The 23,550-nt window shown below is 41.5% G+C and overlaps 2 protein-coding genes across 2 annotated transcripts in view; one reads left to right on the top strand and one right to left on the bottom strand.

Annotated features, from left to right (window-relative positions):
- The first annotated feature begins 309 nt into the window (after positions 1-309).
- SLC46A2 (solute carrier family 46 member 2) lies at positions 310-6,806 on the top strand. Its single transcript, XM_040090630.2, has 4 exons — positions 310-1,701; positions 3,300-3,383; positions 5,007-5,163; positions 6,668-6,806. The coding sequence occupies exons 1-4, from the start codon at positions 642-644 to the stop codon at positions 6,723-6,725; spliced, it is 1,359 nt and encodes a 452-aa protein (XP_039946564.1). The 5' UTR covers positions 310-641; the 3' UTR covers positions 6,726-6,806.
- Positions 6,807-8,041: 1,235 nt separating this feature from the next.
- SNX30 (sorting nexin family member 30) overlaps positions 8,042-23,550 on the bottom strand; it is a 55,481-nt gene continuing 39,972 nt past the window's right edge. The window contains exons 7-9 of the mRNA XM_040090744.2: positions 19,264-19,350; positions 15,143-15,295; positions 8,042-12,970 (exon numbers count right to left, since the gene is read on the bottom strand). Coding sequence (XP_039946678.1) covers positions 12,911-12,970; positions 15,143-15,295; positions 19,264-19,350 — 300 coding nt within the window. The 3' untranslated portion in view covers positions 8,042-12,910. The remainder of the gene's footprint in view (positions 12,971-15,142; positions 15,296-19,263; positions 19,351-23,550) is intronic.

Consider the following 23,550-nt stretch of genomic DNA (forward strand, 5'->3'; position numbering starts at 1 on the left):
ACAGGGAAGAGAGAAGCAGATAAAAGCAAAAGAGACAATGACATATTTATGTAGAAAAAAGAAAAATGAGCTGGCAGTAAAGGGGAATTAATAAATTACCTGATAAAAAGGCACATTGCCATTCCCTACCCCCTCAACCACTCTGACAGTTCTCTGACACATGAAGGATACCAAAAGGAGAAAAAAAAACAACACACCCAAAATGTTAACAAACAAAAACCAAACCACTACCCCAAATTACAGCAATTACTTGATCAGGGAATTTTCACTTCCTGTTCTGTGAGAGAGAAATTCCCCAGGTCATCTGACCTCTGTTGAAACTATACCAGGAAGAGGAGCAGTGGCAGTCAACAAGTGCAGGGCGTTCTCTGGCTGTACAAAAGCCTCCCCTGTGTGAGCCAGAGCTCAGAGACATGCAGGGATGTGCAGGTGTATGTACACATAGCGAGGAGAGCTGTGAATATCCTGCCAACCAGATCATCTCTTGCGCAACTCTCTGGTCCTGTGTAGCCCGGCAGACCTTTTGCTTTTCCTTTCACTGCTTGCTTCCAAACATGTCTCCAGAGCAGAGCTTCTGAGGAGCTATTTCTTCATGTGCTGTTTCCTCACATGCTGCTGAAAGCAGCTTTCTCCAAGAAGAGATGGTAGGAATAATGGCAATGAGGACGTGGATTGAGCCAGTGGTTGCGGGTTCCCAAGTGGCCAGTGCCTTCTACGACACAGCACTGCTGCTGATAGTGAAGAACTACTACAACCAGACCAACAGCACTGCTCCCTCCCACATCCTGGAAGATGCTCAGCAGAAGGCTGTATCTAATTTTTATATCATCTACAACCTAGTTCTGGGCCTGAGCCCACTGGTGTCAGCCTATGGCTTGTCCAAGCTGGGGGACAGGATACATCGGAAGATCCCCATCTGCTTCCCTCTTCTTGGTTATTTGGGCTCCAAAACTCTCCTGCTCTTCCTGATTCTGCTCGGCTGGCCAGTGGAGGTGATGTATGGGGCTGCTGCCTTCAATGGGCTGACAGGAGGCTTCACCACGCTTTGGGCAGGCATCATGGCTCTGGGATCCCTGGGGTCCTCTGAAAGCAAGAGATCTCTGCGGCTCATCATTATTGAACTGGTGTATGGCCTCGCTGGCTTTCTGGGAAGCATGGCATCTGGCTACCTCTTTGTTGGCTTCAGTGACCACTATCGAGAAGGCACCGTGCTGGTGAGCTGCAGCATTGCTTGCTATGCCTTCTGTCTCCTCTACAGCATTTTTGTCCTCACAGTCCCCAAGCCTGCTGCTTCTTGCCCAGCCAAAGCCAAGAGTGCAGAGGAGCTGGGTGGTCAGCTACCAGAAGCAGCAGTAGCAAGGAGTTCCCAACCTTCAGAGGGCAGCATCTCCAGTCCAGTATCACCCTCGAAACTCATCATCGTCCTGCTGTTTGTGGCAGCAATCCTCTATGACCTTGCTGTGGTCGGTGCAATGAACATACTCCCACTGTTCTTGCTCAGGGAACCTTTAAGTTGGAATGCCGTGGAGATTGGCCACGGCAATGCTGCTGGGTACGTGATCTTCATTACCAGTTTCCTAGGGGTACTTGTGTTCTCCAGATACCTGAGGGATATTACCATGATCATGATTGGAGTAGCATCGTTCAGTGCTGGCATCCTCATCATGGCCTTCGTGCAGTGGACGTTCCTGTTCTACATTGGTGAGTTGAACAGCCACTCGCATGAGCAAATACACACTGAAAAAGGGGTGTTTCAACTTAACTGTAAGAGCTTTTTTGCTTTGCTTCATGACAAGTTTACAAGGAGGGAGTTAGGCAGATCATCACATGAGCAATTTGCAAGAAAGCATTCTTCTTACTATTCTTCTCTTTCCCCACATCTCCCTTAGTACTCTTAAGACTCAGCACACTACAATATCCTGGGGAGGCATACACTCCTGCCAAGGATTAGTTTAAGGCCCATTGGTCTGTAATTCATCAGTTGGTAAGAGAGCAGATCTGAGCAGAACAGTGTTCACACTCTGGGGAACTGGGAATTGTTGCTGACTCCCTGTACTAGTAGAACCACATCACTGCAACAATAGGAAGCACTTGCTTCTTCTGAGGTAAGACTTCAGGCTACGACAGAAGCAAAATGGCAAAGGCTTCCTATTACATGAACATCTTAAGAAGTGATTTATTTTTGTCATATGAAGTCACTTACAGCTGATGGGAAACTTAATGAAACATGGGAGCTGCGAAGTATCACAATAATGTAGTTTACAAATCTCACACTGTACATAAATTACTAAGGGGCAGGTAACAATACATGGGGCAGCATCCCATGATAAAGGAAAGGCAAGTTTACTTTTGGGAGGCAACTTTTGACAAAAAACAAAATCTAATTCATTGTGGATTGAATACAGAATCAATTAATCTGCGTTGATGGTGGCAGAGCGATCTCACAGAGTACTGTGTATTGCATAGCTTTAAGGTTTTGCTTCTGAAAGTGAGAAAGATAATGGAGATACATGTCCTGAAGTGATTTTTCTGTCTGTCCCTACAAGGAATGAGAAATTGAATATTAAACAAAGTTGTTCTAAAGGGAAAGATGATAGCATATTGTATTTGAGTACTAAGCCAAACACTGAGTGAAAATTTTAGGATTTTGTTTGTTTAGCCAATTAAGCTGGGGAATAAAAGAAAAAAAAAAAAAAGGTTTTTTTTAAAAAAAAAGCTTGCTTAATAATTCAGCTCATCTTCATCCTGAAGATATGCTGCTCTGCAGTGTGTAGGATGCTTATTCCCTGCATTGCAGAAACAGCTTGGTACACTAGACATAGACCTCAGGATTCACTGAGGCTAGTTCTGCTGACAGGAAGGTAATTCTAGCTCCCTATAATTTTTCATAGTAGAGGCAGGCTAGAACACTGCAAGCCAGAAGCACTGAGATACAAGACAGATGTGTGTTACAGTGTTATAAAGGTACTGTCCCTGGCAAGGCCGTGTAGCACAGAGGGCCCTCTCTGCATGTTAAGACTTAAATCATCATCCTAACTATCTCAAAAGAGAGTGAGGATCCCATCTACACTGACATGTCTGGCTGAGAACAAGAGACTGTGGCTAGCTTGGGCAAAGTACCTCTGCTAATGGGAGTAAGAGGTGGCTTTATCTGCCTTGGATGATGAGAGGACCCATTTCTTTTTAGCACTCAAGGGAGGAGAAAAGGTGAATCATGGTGCCTGCCCAAGCCAGAGGCAGTGGCTGTCGGGTCACAAAGAGCAGGTACTGGTGATAACTCAAAATTCATTACATTACAGCACGGGCAGTGATGCTGTTTGCCCTCATCCCCTTACCAACCATTAGGTCTATGTTGTCCAAGCATGTTGAAGGATCATCCTATGGTGAGTATTTTGGTTGCCTTACTAATCAAAACCCCCTGAAATGCCTTTATTCTGCCTAGAGTACTAAAAGAAAGGTAAGTTATTGCTGCAATCTTTGCTTTGTATAGTAATTCCAGAACAGATGATACCACAAGGAAGGGAGAAGCAGAGAAACTTGCTGGACAAGATTCTCACATCCAGTCTTCTTGTTCTTGGTTGCATCATTGTTTATCCACAGAATTTTCAGCACATATTTCAAAAGATTACAATCAGTACGTAGTTCAAAGGTGAGGAAAAGAACTAAGATACTGCTCAAAAACACAGTACTGCAGGGAGAACCAAGAAAAGCAGGCCATTGAGTTGAAGCACTGTGATATTCACACCATTATATCTGGTTTCTTTTACTTCCAGTTCTGGGAAGGATGGATTATTTTCATTTTTTTTTAAAGTTATGCTCTCTAAACATTTCTTCAGGTGTTTGGCAATTTGTTCCTGTCACACCCAATTTATCTACAAAGAATAATATTTGCATAAAAATTGATCCTTCTTGGAACAGCAGCTGGAATTATTTTCCATTAAAATATGTATTAAAAATTAGTATATTGTATTTTACAGCAGCATATTAAGGCCTACCATTTTTACCCCAATGAGCTAGATTTAGACACAAGATATAGGACTGGCCATTCATTCAAACAGCACCACAGGCCCACAACAGCTCATACCTCCTCCAGGCATGTTTCCTCTGCATCCTTCACATCCTTTTCCTTTCTGCCACCTGAATATGACACTGCTTTGTGACCAGTTTGTTCCTATTGCTTGTGCTCCCTCAACATCCACTGTAGCAAAATCATCTACCTGCCACAAACAGCACAGCTCACACCCCAAATTAATCACTATAAATCAAACATTTTTGACCTCCATCTTGAGCCATACAGGCTGCAGGTGACAATGGCATCAGTCCAGACCTCGAGTAGGACCCTGCAGCAGAGCAGCACTTGCCTTCTGGAGTCCATCTCCTTAGCTGGTGGCTGCTGGTGCTGACTGCCTGCAGAAGGCTGCCAGGCCAGCAAGGTCAGCGCACAACCCTGACTTTGCCCCCAGTCTGCAAGTCCCAGCTGGGCTGGGTTACTTCCCTTTCACCCCTTTACCATGACAGAAACCCTTCAGTGAAGAGTGGTTTCAAATAGAATTCAGTTTCTGCCTTTCCTACGCATGAAATATACAAATCACCCACACATCCCCATTTCAGGCATTATTGTATTTTCAACCCTGTGAACCACTTTTCTGGCCTCGGCCAGAAGCAGATACTGACTAAAATTTCTCCTGTCCTGAAGATGTCAGCTCTAGACTATGTTTCTACTTCTAGGAAAAGGAGCACTTACTGACCAGTTTATTGCTGCTCTTACAAGCACCTACCTTTATATGTAGACTGTTTAGGCAGACAGTTTTCCAGTTGCATCTTTTGTCCGATGCCTAAGAGGAGGAAAATTAATTTAATTGAAGTCTAGAACAGAAGCAGACACAAGCTCATGCCATCTGGTGTTAGTGGAGCAATGACTACACAATTGTGATCCTGGATTTGTCAGGAAGGGACCACAGCTGGTTTGTTGATGTGCAGTTACAAACTATGTTCTTGTCTTACAGGTAAGGTGTTTGTCCTGCTGCAGCTGTCTTTAGTCACCACAGGAGTAGTGACATCTACAGTCTACAACAAGATCTATCAAAACACACTGGACTGGTACAGTGGCTTCTGCTTCATTTTGTCTTTTCTAGTTGGCTGCCTGAGTCTCCTCCCTTTAAGGTAAGAAATAGGAAAGATTTTGTTCAAAAGGATATGTTGTATTTACTCAGTACTTCCTGATTCTAGGTCTAAAATATATAATACAGACAAGAAAGAATTTTAAAAAGGAATTAACACCCCCTGCCAATTGAATTTTAAAAAAAGTAAAAATGGGAAAAAACAAAGAAATTTGCAGAAACAAGTTGACAAATATCAAGGAGATTCAAAGAATGAAAGTTGCCATGTCTAGCCAGCATTTTTGGGTTTTTTTTTCTTAAACTTATTTTCAATGTAACATTAATTGCTGTAGGAAGAGTATTTGGCAGTTTAACAGCTAATAATCCCAGGGGACAAAGCATTCACACAAATGTAAATGTCTGAAAGTGTGAAAATAGTAGTAAGTAGAATGAAGAAATAACCCTACACAAAGTAAAATGTTTTTTCCATTTCCAAATGGAATTGGAAAAAATATTTCTATTTCCAAAAATTCCATTATACATTACTTACCCACTGTAACGGAAAAGAATAATGTGAGTCTCTCTCAAATGTTTCAAAGAGAAACCATTACCACAGCGAAGGAAAAGGTTACTTCTCTAGTCCACTGAATTTGCCCAACTGTACCACCATGGAGCGACTGAGACATACAATTTCAGGAACAACTTTTAAGCACAAAACCAGCTTAATCTGAAGGGAGAAAGCTGAAACAACCCCTCCATCTACTTTTACAGAATTTTTGAAGTATCTCCATCCAAATCTCACTTTGTCCATTAGAGCCTCCCCAGGACTCTACAGCTTGTTGCATTACTGGAAACAGCAAGATTCTTTCTGTACGAAAATGAACTGTGAACTGTGATGTATTTAATCCATGTAACTATATTCAGATATAAGGCATGTACTGGATAGGCTAAAGCCTAATTCCAGGCAAAATTCTTGCCTAGCTCTGCTGTAGTTTCAACAAAATATAGCAGTGCAAAGTTTAAAAGCAATATGTATATTGACTTCAGCAGCACCACTTAGAGATGAAGAAAAAGCAACACTAAGGAAATCTCCTTCACCACCACCTCTTTTATACACAGCACCGAAGGCTTTCTGGGCTTGTGAATGCATTTGACAACCAGCATCTTCAGGGCTACTAGTGTGGGGAAGGCAACTTCCTACTCATCATTCTCCTGGCTCTGCTTTCCTCCTTAGATCTTCCAGACACAAAAGAATTGCTTCTTATGCGCAACCCTCTCTTTAAAAGGGGTCACTGGTAGCTACTCAAATGCTTTTTAATACGGGTTCCAAATAGAAGTACCATTATAGTACAAACACAGGTTATTAAAGTGAAGGATGACAAATGGTGCCAATGTCATTGCTTCTATACAAGAGAGGCTGGCATATCATTGAAAGGAATCCTATCAGCACCCAGCTAGCTCCAAACACCCCAGCAAAGTTTAAGACATAGATGTGGAAAGAACAAACTGCAGTTTGAGAAGGTAGATCGCTAATTCTTATTAGCTGCATTTTTTATTGTTCTTTACAGCTTTGTGGCCATCAAACAACGGTCAACCACTGGCTCCCTTGAGATTCTGACTGAGTAACAGAGGCATCTTCTGGTTGTTATCATTAGTCCCTACAGTTACCAACACAACAGGATACATAGGATTTTTATTTCCACTTTACAGCATGCCGCAATCTCTCAGCCACTAAGCTTGCCCAGGAAGAGATGTTTGCCTCGTTATTTTTGCAGCACGCATCCCATCCTGCAGAGTATGAGCACTGGCTATTGCACACCAGCAGTCCTCAGAGCATTCTGGTTTTGCTAGGCTGGTTGGCAACACCAAAGAGGGACAGGAATATAGGCTAGAAATGAAAATGGCATTTCTAGACACATCGTTCAGAGTGGACGCGGAAAGCAGAGGATTAGTTTTCCATAGTTCCTTCTCATCTGTTCATTCAGAAATCTCAGGGCAGTTCTGTGGCTTTGGCTGATGAAACGGGGCTACAAGCCACATGCCACGTGCACAGGGCCATCAGCGGGACATACCAGCTCTTCACCTCCTACAGATGTTATCAGCCCAGCCAATTAATGTTACATACAATACCACTAAATAGAGAAATACCACCATAAAAGTATGTAAGATTAACAGAATTTTAGTAATCCCTACAATAAAACACCCCTGAACAGATGTCCATGACCCTGATTTCTGGGAGATCATCCCACTGTCCCTGGACAGTGCTTCAACACAGCTCATGCAAGGATTAAGACTCAACAGCTAATGCTGATATTTCAGCTCACACCACCACACTGTGCTACTCTTGCAACAGTTTAAGAACAGGTAAGTGCAGCACACAGCTCCTACAGAATTTATGGAGCTAGGGACACTGATACCATGTAATAATTACCATGGAACCTCAGCTTTAATCTGAGTTTGAAAGGAAACTCATACAATACAGCAACTAGCCTGAGATAATGTAACATAAATCCAAACACAAGTCAAAAGTCTGGCAAGTCTCACAAGGATGTATCTGCTTACATGCTGATTTAACTAAGAAGGATTAAGTGGTTTCCAAAGTCCTCGACTAAATAAAGGGAAGTTAAAAGCCCTTAAATAACTGAAATAATCTGGAGGCAAATTGGGCAGCTTCAGTTCGAGCCAGGGGTATAGCAAGTAGGAGTCGGTTCATCATTACAGTATCCCATGCTCTAAGGAAGTTGCTGTCACCCCCACCCCCTCCCTCTCCCAAACCTTGCCTCAGCTCTTTCACTTTCAGTACCAGAAATAATGCAGCAACAGGTCAGATGATTTCTAATTAGATCAACTGTGGAAGAAGAGTTTAGAGGAAGGGTATTTCTGCAGTAAGACAGTGAGCTGCTTAGCAAAATAAGCACACACATAATTTCACCAGTGAAGACTGCAAAAAAATGAAACTTTATTCTAAGTAAAGGAGTAATCTTTTAATACATTTATTGGTGCATTCCATTAAATTAAATGAGGTAAACAAGTGGTGCATTAAAAAAAAAAAAAAAATGTACACACTAATAGAGAATTACAAACCGTTTTACCTCAAAGCATTTTTCTCCATCAATACTAGCTCCATAGTAAACAATGCACAAAGTATATTTAAAGAGATATAAGAAAGGGTATAGAAACATGCCAGCACCAGGAGGCAAGACATTTTCTAGCCTGTGAGTCTGAACAACAGCACAGTTGCCAACTTGACCAAGTACATCCTTCGAACTTCTACATTGTTTACTAGCTAATTCACACAGAGACAAGTCTTTTCACAGCTTTCATTTTGTATTTTAATGGTATGAACAGTCACTCTATAAACGCACTCACCAGAACTAGAGTCAAAGCAGAAGAGTCTGGACAAGGAACTGGCACCGTTTTGGTCCCCATCACTGACACCTTCAACACAGTGTGTGAAGTTCACAGCCAGCTTGCCCTCACCTGCATGGCCCAACTCTCCAGACCTTAGGGAGGGACAGAGGGTTGCAGGCATAGAGAAGCAAGAACAAGGACGGTGCTTCTTCATTTTTGTGTACTGTAGACAAAAGCCCTTTGGCTCTTTTCGTAAGACTGGCCCTCAGCAACCTGTCTCCTTGTTCAGTGGGAATGTACACAACGCTGCAGCTTGATCTGAAGGTATGGATACATCTCCCAGCACCAGGGTTAAGGAAATGGTTTAGCTTCAAAGCATAGAATACCAACACCTTCAAAGTAGTCTAGGACAGTGACTAGCCCTTATTGTTTTATCATGCCATTTACATAAGAGTGATCTACTTATACCTCTTTGGAAAGTTCATTATTTTCTGCAAATTTACTGTGCTTTAGGCATGCAACCTTAAAACTTGTCCAGTTCATTACTAAGTACTTCTACATGTCAGATACTTCAGCAAGACTTCAAAGTGCTAAGCACAGAATTAAAAACTGCCATTTTATTTTGTAAATTGGTTCAACAGCACTCCCAAAAAGTTTTAAATGCCACATTCAGCCTAACAGAAGGCAAGGTAACTCCTCTGATCCCCAGCTTTACTACTTTACAAGAGGGGGAAAAAAAAAAAAAAAATCCAACAAGTCGTAACAACTTGCCTGTCTTTAAACAAAAAGTCCTTGTTTTCCCTATGTATTGTTGTAATAAAACTTCATACACCCAAGGAAAGAATGTTCTACCTTCAGAATTTAAGATGACAGAACATCTAATGAGCCAACTTAGTCTATACAGTTTTGTTCAGTGGTTATCACGACAAGGATTTTCAACAGTCTGCAACAATAATCGTAATGATATGCAGTTAAATTGTGCAAGTTTTAACAAAAGCATAGCTCCCATTAAAACAATGAACAGTTCCTGCTGATCTGGGAAAGAATTCCTTTGTACCCTTGCATCTGCAGGACTGACACCTGAAGCAGTATGTGTCATGAACAGGTTATGCAGAGCCACTGCTTTAAGGCTACTGCACAGTACCTCCACAGAACTCTCTGCCACTCATGCTGCTTTGTTTCTATCAGTTATTCCACTACTTTATCCTTAGCTCAAGTTTAAGTGCAGCAAAAGTCCAAGTAGATTTTAGTGAAGAATCATACTTTATCCTTTAATACAACTCACACCAAAACTGTTTGTATCTTTAGGGCTACACATACTACCTTTTCATTTTTCAATGTATACCTGAAAAAGCTATTATGTTTTAACATCAATGTTTATTTCAAGATTTAGAACCTGATAAAGGTATACATGAACAACGAATGGTCCATTACTGAGCACAGAAACAAGGTATTAGGGCTTGCTTTATTGTGCTGGTGCCACTTAAGAGAATAAACAAACACCACAGAAACTATACAGAAGTAACTGGGCAGCAGTGAATTCTGCAGCCACTGAAGAGCCTTCTTGCTCTGGCTACGGACTATGAGGAAAACTGGGTGGATTTAAGGACTGACGAAAGAACCACGTGTTAAATAGGCTCATAAAAAGGGCACCAGCTACTTTTGGCGTCATTTTGGCACCACGTGCAGACAGTCATCTTAAGTCACCTAACATATTACTCAAAGATTAAGCTCCTGCACTATTCCTGTTTCCCTTTACCACGATCTTCTGTTTCTCTCACAGAAGTGTGGACCACCCAAAGTAAAGACTCTTATTCTATAAGGATTATAGGATAACATGTTAAAGTTTCATTCTCAGTTCAGGACTCAACCTCCCTCTAACAGCAGTTATGTGAAACAAGTGCCACTCTGCACATCTTACAGGAATTTCCTGCAACTTTGGTGGTTTTCCTGACTGGCACAGCTGCCCTAAACATCAGTCAGGCTCCTCCCCACACTTCCCCACAGCCTCTCCCTCAGTGAGTGATTTGCAACAACTCTTCACAAGAACAGACCACTGCACAGCCTGTAGGAATTGGACCCACCTACGCACACCCTTATTACGCCGCAGCAATACTTGCAGAGGACTTCTCCTTTGAATGTCAAGTTTTACTTCCCTTGTAAGAGCTTAAGAGGTTTTGGTGCAGATCACGTAAGATATCCCGATCTTCAGCAGCTCCAGCCTCAACAGTTACATGTTGATTTGAACTTCACTTGGTACTCTCCACTGTCCATTATGCTTCTCATGAACAGCTGTGATGTTAGTTGCTGAATTCCCCAGAAGCAACACCCACCTCGGTTTGACATAAAGCAAAGCAGAAAGAGTCCCTTAATGTTGTAAGGCATCATATAAAACCACCTGTAGGAAAAAACTACCTTTCTTTCTACTCATCTTGTGCTGTTTATTTAATAAGATAGTGGGAAGACTAAAAGTTCAAAATATATTTTGCTTGAGTCCCAGCAATGTTGTAGAGTCAACTCCATTTATTCCGCTAATTTGAACTAATTCAAAAAGCATGTTGATCTTTCTTTGTGGAAAATGGGGAAGCCTGTAACCCTGAAGGACAGACTATTAGATAGTATGCAGGTGCTTATTCTAGATTGCTTCAAGATGATCCCCTTAAGTACTTCTCCTGAACAAGAGCTGTCTGTGACTCTGAACCTAACAGTAACTTAAACCAGAGTTCCCATTTACACCAAAAAGTGCATGTTGACAAACTGACTTTAAAACAAGAAACATAGTTCATTTGTACCACAGAGTTGTCAATGAAGGTTGAGACAAAAAGAAAAATTTCTTAAAATGTCTAATATTTTACTTTTTCATGCAGAGAGCACCATCTCATTAGCCTGACAGCTACCACAGTGCTGCAATAACTCATCTTGAGAGTTCCATAAAGCCACCAGGCTGGATGTTTGGTTGGTGTTTATGAAAGAATAAATTCCAAATCAGACTAGTACCTGGTATGTTGTTACAAGAGAATACAGAAGTTGCACAAAATCAATCACTGCTCACATTCTTTGCAAGAATGTTGCCAGAGAACAAGTAATCACTCAAATTTAGCAGTAAGCACAGAGTTATTTATTGCCCTAAATCCCAGTATTACACTCATATGAGCCCCAACTCCCTTCACTAGGATGGTTAAATCGTGTCAGCATTCTTAAGGCCATTAACACTAAGCAGGTACTTACTTGAGGTTGGATTGCAAAAGCAAGGACAAAAAAGGGACTTGCAGAAGCAGCTGCAATTCTAAAGACCAATGGAAACTACTAAGAAAATAGATCAGTAACAAAAGTAGTCCTAAAAGACTTGCCATGTGGTTCCGCAGAGACAGGTATGAATATTATGTGTACCTAATAGGGCACCCACCTATCCCCCCACCAACCCCTTTAAGGCAAGTTTCATACACTCTGATGCTTGGTGGAAAGAAGTATTTGACACCTTTTGGCTGCTGCAAAGCAAGTGTGGGGAGAGAAAACAAGAGTTGTACTTTTAATATAGCAGGCATCTTCGGTGACCAAGCCTAAAGAAGCACTAGTAAAACCCATATATAAAGCATGGTGTAAGATCTCCACCACACAGCTTCCAGAGTTAGCTTTGGAAAAATTAAAGACTCATGCTTCCTCCCCCATTCCCACAATCCTTGAAGGGCCGCAGTCCAACTCATTCCCACAGTTAGGCTAGTTTTGATCCCCAAGTCAGTCATGAGTACACTTCAGTCACCTGACATTACTTCATAATCACCAAAGTAAACAAAGATACTCAGTATGAACCAACAGCATGCCACACTTACAAAACCACAGGTCATGCTTGCATCACCAGCTATCAGCAGCTGGTGTTGGTAAGGTCTGTCTAGAACCAGCCCGACCCACAGACAAAAAAGTCTACAGAGACCTTTTCATCCAGAGGGAGCACATGGGTGCTAGCAAACCAGAAAATATTCTTTCCCAGCCTTTCCCTGTCTATTCAAAAAGAAAAAAAAAGGATAAGGATTGGTTAGGGAGTACTGTATCACAGAAATAATTATTGGGCTTTTCCTTAAGCAAACAAAACAGAATGATAATAAAGATGTCATTCGGCACCTTGCAGTAGAGTTTTATTTTCACCTTTTTAGTGTTCCACTCATCAGTTCCTTCCACACTAGAGAGGTAAATTTTATCAAGATCCCCATGCACTTTCACTGTGAACCCCAAACACTCCATAGGATAAAGAAGGAACCATTCAAGATAACTCAAAAAGATGAAACATACCCCAGTTTTAACACAAAAATTCAGGAAAAAATTCAAATAGGCTAGAACAGAATCTCTGAAAAACTAAGTGCAGCTGTCATTTCAGTTAACTTAACAAAAGAGTCCTCCATACAGTTCCAGTATTACTAGTGGTACTGAGCATAGAAGTGCTAGACTGTCCATGAAGATACTCCTTATTTGGTCTCTGGCTTGTCTTGCAATAGTGGTATAATTGACTCCCACGCCGTAAGGCACTGAAGAAAGAGAGAAATATTTACAAAATTGATTTTGTATTGGTTCATGTAACTTCTGACCAACCCTTCCATACCAACAACACACAAGTTGAAGAAAAGTTAGGTGGGTCTTTATAGATTATTACAAAAGGGGGAAAAACCCCAGAATTTAAAACAGCAAGGAAGTGTTAGAATAGCTGCACCTTCCAAACGAATTCAACTAATTCAAGTTTTCCAAAGTCATCCGCTGGCCCAAGATATTAAAAATCACCAGAACACCCAGGATTTCCAAATACTAACCTAGATTTTTCTAAACTGAAAAATACTACAACTTTCTGCAAGGCAGATGAACTGTTTTGAGTAGAAATTTACATCTTCGTGGTGCAACTGTGGGGGAAGGCTGATTTGGACACAATGGCAGCTATTACAGACTACCTCCTGCAAACTTATTTGAAAGAAAACATGCATTTAGGGAAGTTAATTCTGAGACACAGTGTATTCCAGTATGGCTCTGGGACTTGACTCCACTACACTGATGAAATGGTAGTGCCTGGTACAGCACTGGTACTGTAAGTACCTGGTAAGTAGAGTGTAGCTTCTGGGTTATTAGAAAGCTACACCAGGCTTTGGAGTCATTTTCCCAGACACATACACTTACTACAGTCCTTGTACCGTGTGTTGTTACTGTCTTTCAATCACACACAGCACAGAAGTCAAACTGGGCAAATACAGACTGTGGAATCCAAATTATTAAATGCTGGAAATGGGCAAACTCGTCAGCAGCTCTTATATCCACAAGTCATTGTTGACAGACATCTTCCTTCTACCCTTGCTGACTGTACTGCAGATGAATAGAGTACTTCTAGTTATAGAGAGTACCCTGAAGTGACTGGTCAGTTTCTTACCAAAAAAGCTTCCTTGCTAAAAACAGAACTAGTGTACAGATCTAACTGTCAATTGCAGAGGCACTCCCGGATGTTAAGTGGAGTCTCTAGCATCCCCCTCCACAGCAGCCTTAGAACTGAGAGACCAGGGTGAAGGAAGCTCTGTGTGAGCAGTTATGAACAATGACAAGACAGACATTAGACGGGGAAAAGGTATTGCATACTAATGTTACATGGAGAGGTAACCTAGCACAGCAAGAAGCTTGCAAAGTAGATGTGTAAAATTGAACAGTTAAGATGAAGTACAGTTTACTAGGCAATGCGTAAGCCTAGTAGTTCTAATAGTGTTTAATATTTCATAAATATCTAATATACCTAAAGGGAGCTTAAGAGACAGCTGAAGGAGGACTTTTTACAAGGACTTGTGGTCACAGAAGGGACAATTACTTTAAACTGGAAGAGGGCAGGTTTAGATTATACATTTAGGAAGGAATTCTTTACTCTTAGGATAAGAAAACACTGGAACAGCTTGCCCAGAGAAGCTGTGGATGTTCCATCTCTGGAAGTGTTTTAGGTTCATGCCGGATGGTGCTCTGAACTACCTACTCTAGTGAAAGGCATCCCTGCCTCTGGCAGGAGGTTGAAACTTACATGACCTCTAAAGTCCCTTCCAAACCATTCTGTGATCCTATGGTATCCACCGCTGCATTGGGCAGCACTGTTCTACCACAAAGGAAAATTAGACTAGAAGTATTGTCAAGGTCCTTTTAATTAAAAATAAAGAAATCTAACACCAAACCTCAGGTACAAATGCACCAACTGAAAAAGGGCAGAGGCTAGGTATTTTAAGGACTAGTATACAAGGGACAGAATGATGCACAAAGGGGCAGGGATTAGAGTTACTTATACACAGCAGATGTAATCTATATATGACTGTGTGGACATGCATTAACTCATGTAGTTTTGTTCATAAAAGACAGAATCAAGAGATTTTTCTGCTCTGGTAATATTACTAGAATGTGCAGTTCTGGGGCTTTTTTCATCACCACTGCTGCTGCTCAGTAATCTGTTCAATTCAAAAGTGCAAAACAGACAAGCAAGCAAGATAAAATGCTGTAGGAATGCTGACTTGCAGAAGGCCATTAGTCTCACAGAGTTCACTTGACCACAACTTCCATCTCTGATAAAGAGCAGCTTCAGATGTCTAATATTCTTCAAGATAGTGTGAAGATCTCCTGACGAATTATCACCATTTCAGAGGAAAATAAACTACTCTTATTCCTGCCAGTGCTCCAATAGTGACACATACCTTCTCGTAGTACTGGATGTTTTTATCTGCCATCCCCATGAGTAGCTGCCTAAAGTCTTGTCTTTTGTTGTTCTGCCATCTCTCCATATCTGCTTTCAGGTCAGCATTGAAACATTCTACTCGGTCTTGACATTTCTCAACATCTGTGGGTACCTGCAGCAAATGAAAATAAGATTAAAACTGTTACTAAGACTGCTAGAATGCTGAATTAGCTCAAACCTTACTGAGTAAAACTACAGAAGAAAGGGTAAGTTCACAATCCAGAAGTTATCCTGAATCAACTCAGTTATGGCTGCAGGGAAAAGTCACAGTTCTGAACTAGAGAGAATATGAGATTGCTTAATGTGTTTTTCACTGTTTGAGGTGGTGAGCATTTGTCCATCTTCATGCCTGATAGAGAGGCATGGAGGAAGCACTTATTGAAAGCACAGGAAAGGCATTTGGTGTAAGCACTGGTACTGAGGCTCAGCTCTTAGCGCTCAAACTGAGCAGCTTCCCTCCACAGCAAACTTTCCTGCTTCCCATTTACAGCTACAGCATGAATGTTGCAATTTACACCAGTGTATATATAACAACAAACATTAAGGTTTTTCAAAAAAGCTGGGTGAGACACCTTGATATTGACAGATGCAGAATAAATTTCCAAGTCCTTAGTTTCTAGCTTCCACTTTTAGCCTTATAGGCCTCCTGTACAAAATTTAACTGCAAAGCATTCATGATCAACATTGGATGGGTTCATGGATTTCTACGCTCAACAATGGACACACAACCATGCAAGAGCAACAAATGAAGTCTTGAAGGACAGTTTACTGCAAGCTGAGGCAGAGATTTAAATGGATTTTTGACAGATGTCACTGGCCCAAGGTACATACACTTTAGACCAACTAAGCTGGTGTTCTTTGCTTGTGTTTTAGCTAATATAATGTATACCACCAGGCAAAACCAGGAATAATTTATGATGCCTTGCATTGTAAGTATTCTGCTATTTTAATGGGAAAGGCTATCAAGAGAAATAGTTACAAAGACTGGAAGCAAAACCACAGAAGATTTCCTAATCTAATTAACTTAGCTTCTGCTGGGATCTGAAACTACAATGAAGCTATACAAAAATCTGTCTTTCTCACAGCAAGTTCTCTGGCTTGTCAGGCTAAGAGGGCTGTATGAGTTTAGAGCTACAGGGATAACCCCGTGGTCAGCAGATGGGTCACACGTACTCTTATTAAGGAACAACAACAACCAACTCCAACCAAGTCTCCAGAAGCATCATGAAAAGTAGCGTCTGCACATGCAGCAGCCCTATTTGGGAGTGCAAATGCCTCACCTTACAAACTGCAGCTCCCCAGAACATAATCTGCAACAAAGTAGTTAAGACAAAATTTTAAGTTAATTAACAGCTTTTAAGCATTTTATATCAGTGCATATTCAATGCAAAGAGATATTATGTGTTTATAATCAAATTTGGGCCTGAGCTGACGCATCAAAGCTGATGCTTTTATCTGTTTTTACCAATGGAGACACTAAATATTAGCTAACAACTAAGAACCAGGAAGAAAGTAGATTTGATTTAGGGGAAAGTTGCTACTTCTTTAGTGACATCTGCTCTCAGCTACTTAATAGCTCAAAACCCCCTCAAGCCACAAAACCAAAGTGACAACTGGCTCAAACTCCAACACAATCTTAAAGGGCCCAGGACTATTTTAGTGAGTCAATTTCAACCAATAAGAGATGTACATGGAGGCAGGAACTGAGGAATCGTAAATATATGATAAGAAGATCTGCATATACATCTAATCCTCTTCACGCTGATTCTGTTCTTTTAAAAAAAAAAAAAGCTTGCCTAACATCTGTAATTTAGTGTGGTCAATTACAGATAGCATGTCCACTTCAAAACTCCTCTACATTATCATTACCAAATAGCAAATGGTTGTAAAGGAGAACGAATCCAGCATTAATTAGACAACTAATCTTTGCATAAGATATTTCTACCTTCCTAGTTCTTGGGAAACAGTTATCTGCTACAAGGCAGATTTTTAGCCCCCACTTTCTACTTCAAGTTCTGCACTGCTGTATTTACTGTTCCCATAGATCACCACTTCAAAGTCTTGAAGTAGACAGAATAAGACACGTCATCAGAGGAGAACTTCATCTCACCAAAACAAAACCACTCCCATTCTTCAGTGTGCAGGTAGATTTCTGCAAAATCAGCTTCAGCATGGGTGAGGAATGGGTGAGAGGCATTTCACCACTGAAAGGCTGCAGGCTCCACACTAACATCATGATGCCACAGGCGCATAAACACCACCCACGCTGTGCTTTTGGTGTAAGCTTCGGCATTCTGAGCAGTACCTGCTGACAGAGAGTCACAGTAGCACTACAAGCCTTCTGCATTCATAGGCCACTGAGCTCTAGGTTGATCCCACTGCCAGAGCAATCTAATGGCCTGGTGAGCTCTGTGATGCCAGGCTGGGTATGTGCACAGGAGGCCCAGAACGCCCTCCAGTAGGAGATTATCAAGTAGTGATAGGCTTTCCTTTCAAGATCTAAACAAAAGCTTTTGTTCTCTTAAGGTTTTGTTTGGAGTCTTTTTACGTAATTTCTGCCAAATCAGCAAATATGCCACAAGGAAGACCAATGCCATTCCACAACATGACCCTCTGCCTGCTTTTAGTTTCCAGCAAGTCATAGCCAGGAGACCTCGCTGAATGTAAGATATGCTGCTAGGCACAGCTCTGAGCTATCAGCTCTTATAGGTAATGACACATCCTCTGGCTGGAAAGATTCTGAAAACCCTGGAGATAGTATTTTGCGAACAAATAGAGAGATGGTATTTTGTGGACTCCTTAACCAAGGAGTTCTACACAGTTTAACTTCACCTCGTAAATTACACAACACAAACTACTTATGTTAGAAAAGGTAAAAGGAGTTGCCAAAAAATATGCTGATACTCTGGAGAGGAGATGTAAGTATTCAAAAAATTCGCAAGGATTTAAATGCTGCACTTTACACAATAATGTCACCGAGATATGAGATTCAAAGGCCTTTTAATAGATGCAAGATTAGCAAAATTCATCAATTCCACTGCATCAAGATGTCAGTAAAGTCAAATGCCTAAAACCTGGGTTGCTGGATATGCTAGATTTAGTTTCCTCAATCCTAGATACAACTGTTAGAACCTGTTTATACAAAGCTACACTGAGGAAGTAGAGTGTATACCATACCAGCCAGCAAAGGAGCAGGCAGTAGAGCCAAATACAAGAGCACCACAAAACACATAGTACACCACTATTTGTAGCTCATTATAGACAAAAGATCAGAAAAAACACTTTTATATTTCTATGATCTCATCCTCTTCAGCTTCTTAGATCCAAAATATTATGTGAACCTACTATAAAGTGAACCTTATTTTACAGTAGTCATAATACTGGGAGGTCATCCATTAATTATTAACACAAAGATAAGGGAAACCAAAAACCTCCAAGCAGAGGAAGGGAACAAACCCTGTTGCCATCATCAGTTAAAGCTGCAGTGATTTAAGAACAGGCTCTTGCACTCTTTTTCATGCAGAAGTGGGTGGCAGCATAAGCATGTCAGTTCACAGCTTTGCTTTTGCATGGTGCCCAGCCAAAACCAGTCATCCAGTGACACGTGCCATCTCTGTTCTGTATCACACAGGTAGAGCTCCCTAGTAGAAAGGGCAAAATAAGGAGTATTCCACAGCCAAAACTCATGTTCTGCAACCGTACAGTTCCACAGTGCCAGGAATAGAGCCTTAGCTCAGCTAGCTAGCACATTGCTGAGTCACCAGGGACTGTTCTTCCACTGCTTTCTTACCTGTCACTGAACCATCCAACTGACTGCTGGCTGTTGAACCGTTACAGAGTCATCCTGCTTTGAACTATGAGAGATCAGTAGTACAGAAGTTGCTAGACAAGATACATATATTTACACTTTGGTCTTTATTTCACACCAGTTTGCCAACAACAAATTTCTGTTCTGCCAGAAACTGCTTATACTGCAAAGAAGCCATGAGATCCAGAAAAAAAGCAAGTTCTGCTTCTCCATTCTTTTCGGGAAGTAATATAAGTGCAAAATGTTTTTGTAGAGCTGTGTTAAGTGCTAACCTTTGGACGGTCTTCTCTTTTCAAGGCTACTGCTTCCAGTTTTGCTTCATACTCCGCTTGAACTTGGTCTCTCTTCTTCAACACATTCTATGGATAAGAGAAAAGAGCCGTGAAGGGATCCTCTTGCTCCTTCCCCCAGCCCACAAGAAACTCTGAAGTGGTACATCTTCAGGGCCAATTAAGCCCAAAGTCAGATTTCCAGATTTACTTTGTCCTGTTTTCAGAATTTAGGGAGTAGCTTTTAGTAACAAACATCACTTGCTCTCCATCACCTGGCAGGGGCAGATAAAATTCAACCTTTGGACAAGCTGGAGGCATGCAAGATAGAAGCTGTCATGATAGAAACCATTAATATAACCTTGACTAAGTAAATTTAATTCATCAGTTGACCTATTACTGCCATGAAAAGGATATAAACAAAAGCATCAAAGCTGACAAGGACTAATGTAAAGTTTCTGAAATCCTATGCAGCAGACAGACAACAGAACTGTCTAAGTGACAGGAAGACCACCACAGAAGGCATTACAGCTCCCTTTTCACCTGCAAAGACTTCAGAATCCTTTAAAGCAAGCAGTCACTTTCTGGTGTTAGAGCAAAAGTAAGCTTTTATTTTTCAACAGTCTGGGGGGGTTTGGTTGTTGGTTTTATGAAAAAAAAAAAAAAAGAAAATTATGAAAAGGACAATATGAAAAGGACTGAACTGCCTGAAAGAGTTTCTCAAGCAGTAAACATTTTCTTGACAGAGTATTTTCAAAATAGAGAGCTGAAGATGCTACCCTTAGCCTGTACTATATCCACAAAGAACTTCACTACGACTATACTACAGTCTTACAGTTTGAAAACAACCACAGGAATTAGTCTAAGAATGACCTACTAAAAGATAAACAGTTTTGTGTCTACAAGAGCAGGCAACTTACCAGTTCAGGTTTCACAAAGAAACAACTAGAATTTTTTAATTACTCTGTTGATGCAAAGTTATTATTAAAAATGCTCAGAGGGAAGTCAGCCACCACTCACTGTAAACTTGAAATTCTCTTGCAGCTAACTTGGCTTTGAGACTTCCCTTCCGCCATCTAGGACGAATTGTCTGATTAGGACACGAATTGGTAACTAGTAATTTTAACAGGTCCAGACAAGGCTAGTAACACAGTACTAGTCATATGCCCTGCTGCCTACAGAAATATGTTTTTAAAACAGTAGCTCCTTGGAGTTCTAACAGCCAGTCTAGATCTAATTAAGAGCAATCAAGTACATACAAATCTGGACCTACTAATCATCATCATCATCATCATCCCCCTCCTCCTTCTCAAGCCAAGAGAAGGTCACCAGTGCAGTTGCTCTAGAGATGTTGCTATCAACAGTCTCAAACTTCCCATGATAAATGGGAATGGCACCCCATCCACAAAGCTACCATTAGATTAGTCAGTAAAAAGAGGGAAAGTCTGAAGAATTAATCTTCAACAGATTAATTCTCCCTTTTGTTCCAAAAGGGGACACAGAAGCATGCCATTGGTTGTGCTTGCCTGAAAAACCACAAGATTGCCCCTTCTTTTTAGAATCTATGCAACTATGTGGGATGGCCTTTAAGTGATTGAGGTTACCAATGTAACAAAAATCTGAGATATTTAATAGGTATTTCTACTTTGTATCACCTCTTGAACCTGACTCAACTGAAAATTCTTCTGTGGAAAAAAAAAAAAAAATTGCCTCCAGCAATTGCATTTTGCTTTTAGAAGCCTAGAGCTAGGGTGGGAAGCTGAATCTATAGAAGGAGTAGGCAATGATTAACAGTCATTGGAAAATTGTATTCAAAGAACAGGTGTCTTAATTCCCCTTAAGTGCTCAAGTTCACCTATTATGGACCATTAACAACGAGCTTGTGAATACAGTTTTAAGTATCCAGTAATGGCCGACCTATAAGTGATGAAAAAAATACTGCCCTCTCTTTCACTTGTCCCATATATTCCTCTGGCACCTCCAGGCAATCTCCTCTGTTCTAGATCAATGCCTGGATGCTTTAGCAGCATTTATGAAAAGCCCTGTAACAAGTATGTTCAAAATTACCACAGACCATGCAGTACTAGTTAAGGCTTCACTTAGAGAGAAAAAAAAAGTTACAAAAAAAAAGTTGGAAGAAATCAAACTCAAAACTGAAAAAAATCCTCAACTAACACACTTCAGTTATTTCAGGTCAGAACTAAACCAGCAACGTCTAAACACAAAAGACTGCCTAGTTTCAAGCAGGTCCTTCACCATTTTGTATTTAGTTGAAACGTTCCATCTTAGCCTATACAGAGCTTTAGGATTTTACCAGCAGCCTCCTATCTCAAATTTTAATTTCAATCCTGTTTGCACACCACATAGCTTCCTACTGTCACTACACATCACAAGAGGATCTCTAGCTACTTCAGTCCCTTAAAGACACAGTTACCTATTAAAGTAGCGCTTGCTTTAAATGTGTTACAAGTAATGTCCAAGAACACCCCTGGGGATCACATCACACGATAAATCATTCTATCACTGTTGAGCAAAAAGAAGTTACATAACATCCTAGTGTCTGCACTGAATCATGTATAGGAGATTTTGTCCTCTGCACATGCCTCCCAGGGCAACACCACTGTCCATCAGCAAACTTGGTACCACATGTTTGCTGACAAGGGCCTCACTGCACCAGGAACTGAGACATCACCTTGCCATGTAACAGAAACCACAGACCACTAGGCTGAAAAAGACCTCATCCTATCCTTCTTGGCAAAAGCACAGTCTAGACAAAATGGATCAGCACCCAGTCCAGCTGGATCTTAAACATGTCCAATGTTGAGGAATCCACCACTTCCCTGGGGACATTATTCCAAAGGTTGACTGTTCTCATGGTGAAAACTCTCCTCTTGTGTTCAATGAAAATGTTCCCTAGAGTAATTTGCACTGACTGTGCCTGTTTTTCCATGGATCTCCTTGTGAAATGGAAGCTTTCATCAAAATTGTAGTCTATCCTTAAAGACTAGTAGATGGTGATAAAATTTTCCCTAAGCCTTCTTCCTCAAAGTTGAACATACTTAGCCCTCTCAGCTCTGCCTCATACACATGGCTTCTCAGACCCCTGACCATCTTTGTGGTCCTCTTCTGGACCCTCTTCAGATTATCTACATTTTTTTGTGTGCAGCAGAGATAAAAACTGAACACAGTTGTGGCCTAACAAGTGCTGAGCAAAGCGAGTAATTCAGAAAGTGTCTCCTCTAGACACTTTCAGCGCACATTTTGACTCAAGGCCATAACACCAGCTTCTGCCCCATTCTGCAAATCTTTCAGACAAATCCAGAGGCTAGGCTTCCTTCAAATCAGCTAATATTCTATTCAACCAGAACTACTGGACTTTGACTCTGTAGGTGCAGCTCTCCCTCAGAATCACAGAATTTTTTAGGTTGGAAGAAACCTTCACGATCATCATGTCCAACCCATCTCTAATACCTCAATTGGACCATGACACCAAGTGCCACATCCAGTCTTTTTTTAAACACTTCTAGGGAGGGTGACTCCACCATCTCCCCAGGCAAGCCATTCCAGTACTTTATCACTCTTTCTGTGAAAAACTTTTTCCTAATATCCAGCCTATATCTCCCTTGTCGCAGCTTGAGACTGTGTCCTCTTGTTCTGTCTGCTGTTGCCTGAAGAAAGAGACCAACGCCCAGCTGACCACAGCCACCCTTCAGGAAGTTGTAGAGAGTGATAAGGTCACCTCTGAGTCTCCTTTTCTCCAGCCTAAACAACCCCATCTCCCTCAGTTCTTCATACGGCTTGTGCTCCAAGCCCCTCACCAGCCTCGCTGCCCTCCTCTGGACACGCTCAAGCATCTCAACGTCCTTCCTAAACTGAGGGGCCCAGAACTGGACACAATACTCAAAGGTGAGGCCTGACCAGTGCTGAGTACAGAATGACCTCCCTGCTCCTGCTGGCCACACCATTCCTGATCCAGGCCAGGATGCCATTGGCCCTCTTGGCCACCTGGGCACACTGCTGGCTCATGTTCAGCTGCTGGCACCCATACCCCCAGGTCCCTTTCCTCCTGGGCACTGTCCAGCCACACCTTCCCCAGCCTATAACGCTGCAGGGGGTTATTGTGGCCAAAGTGCAGGACTCAGCACTTGGACTTATTAAACCTCATCCTAGTGGACTCTGCCCATCTGTCCAACCATTCCAGGTCTTTCTGCAAAGCCCTTCGTCCTTCCAACAGGTCGACACACGCTCCCAGCTTAGTGTCATCCGCAAATTTACTAATGAAAGATTCCA

Source organism: Hirundo rustica, chromosome Z (assembly GCF_015227805.2).
Source record: "Hirundo rustica isolate bHirRus1 chromosome Z, bHirRus1.pri.v3, whole genome shotgun sequence".
Lineage (NCBI taxonomy): Eukaryota > Metazoa > Chordata > Aves > Passeriformes > Hirundinidae > Hirundo > Hirundo rustica.

What these genes read in the sequence shown, in the direction of transcription:
- SLC46A2 (XM_040090630.2), top strand. Translation starts at nt 642, where the DNA reads ATGGTAGGAATAATGGCAATGAGGACGTGGATTGAGCCAGTGGTTGCG. An exon ending in GACGTTCCTGTTCTACATTG is followed by an intron (nt 1,702 to 3,299) that starts GTGAGTTGAACA and finishes ATTACATTACAG; the next exon opens with CACGGGCAGTGATGCTGTTT. An exon ending in CTGAGTCTCCTCCCTTTAAG is followed by an intron (nt 5,164 to 6,667) that starts GTAAGAAATAGG and finishes TGTTCTTTACAG; the next exon opens with CTTTGTGGCCATCAAACAAC.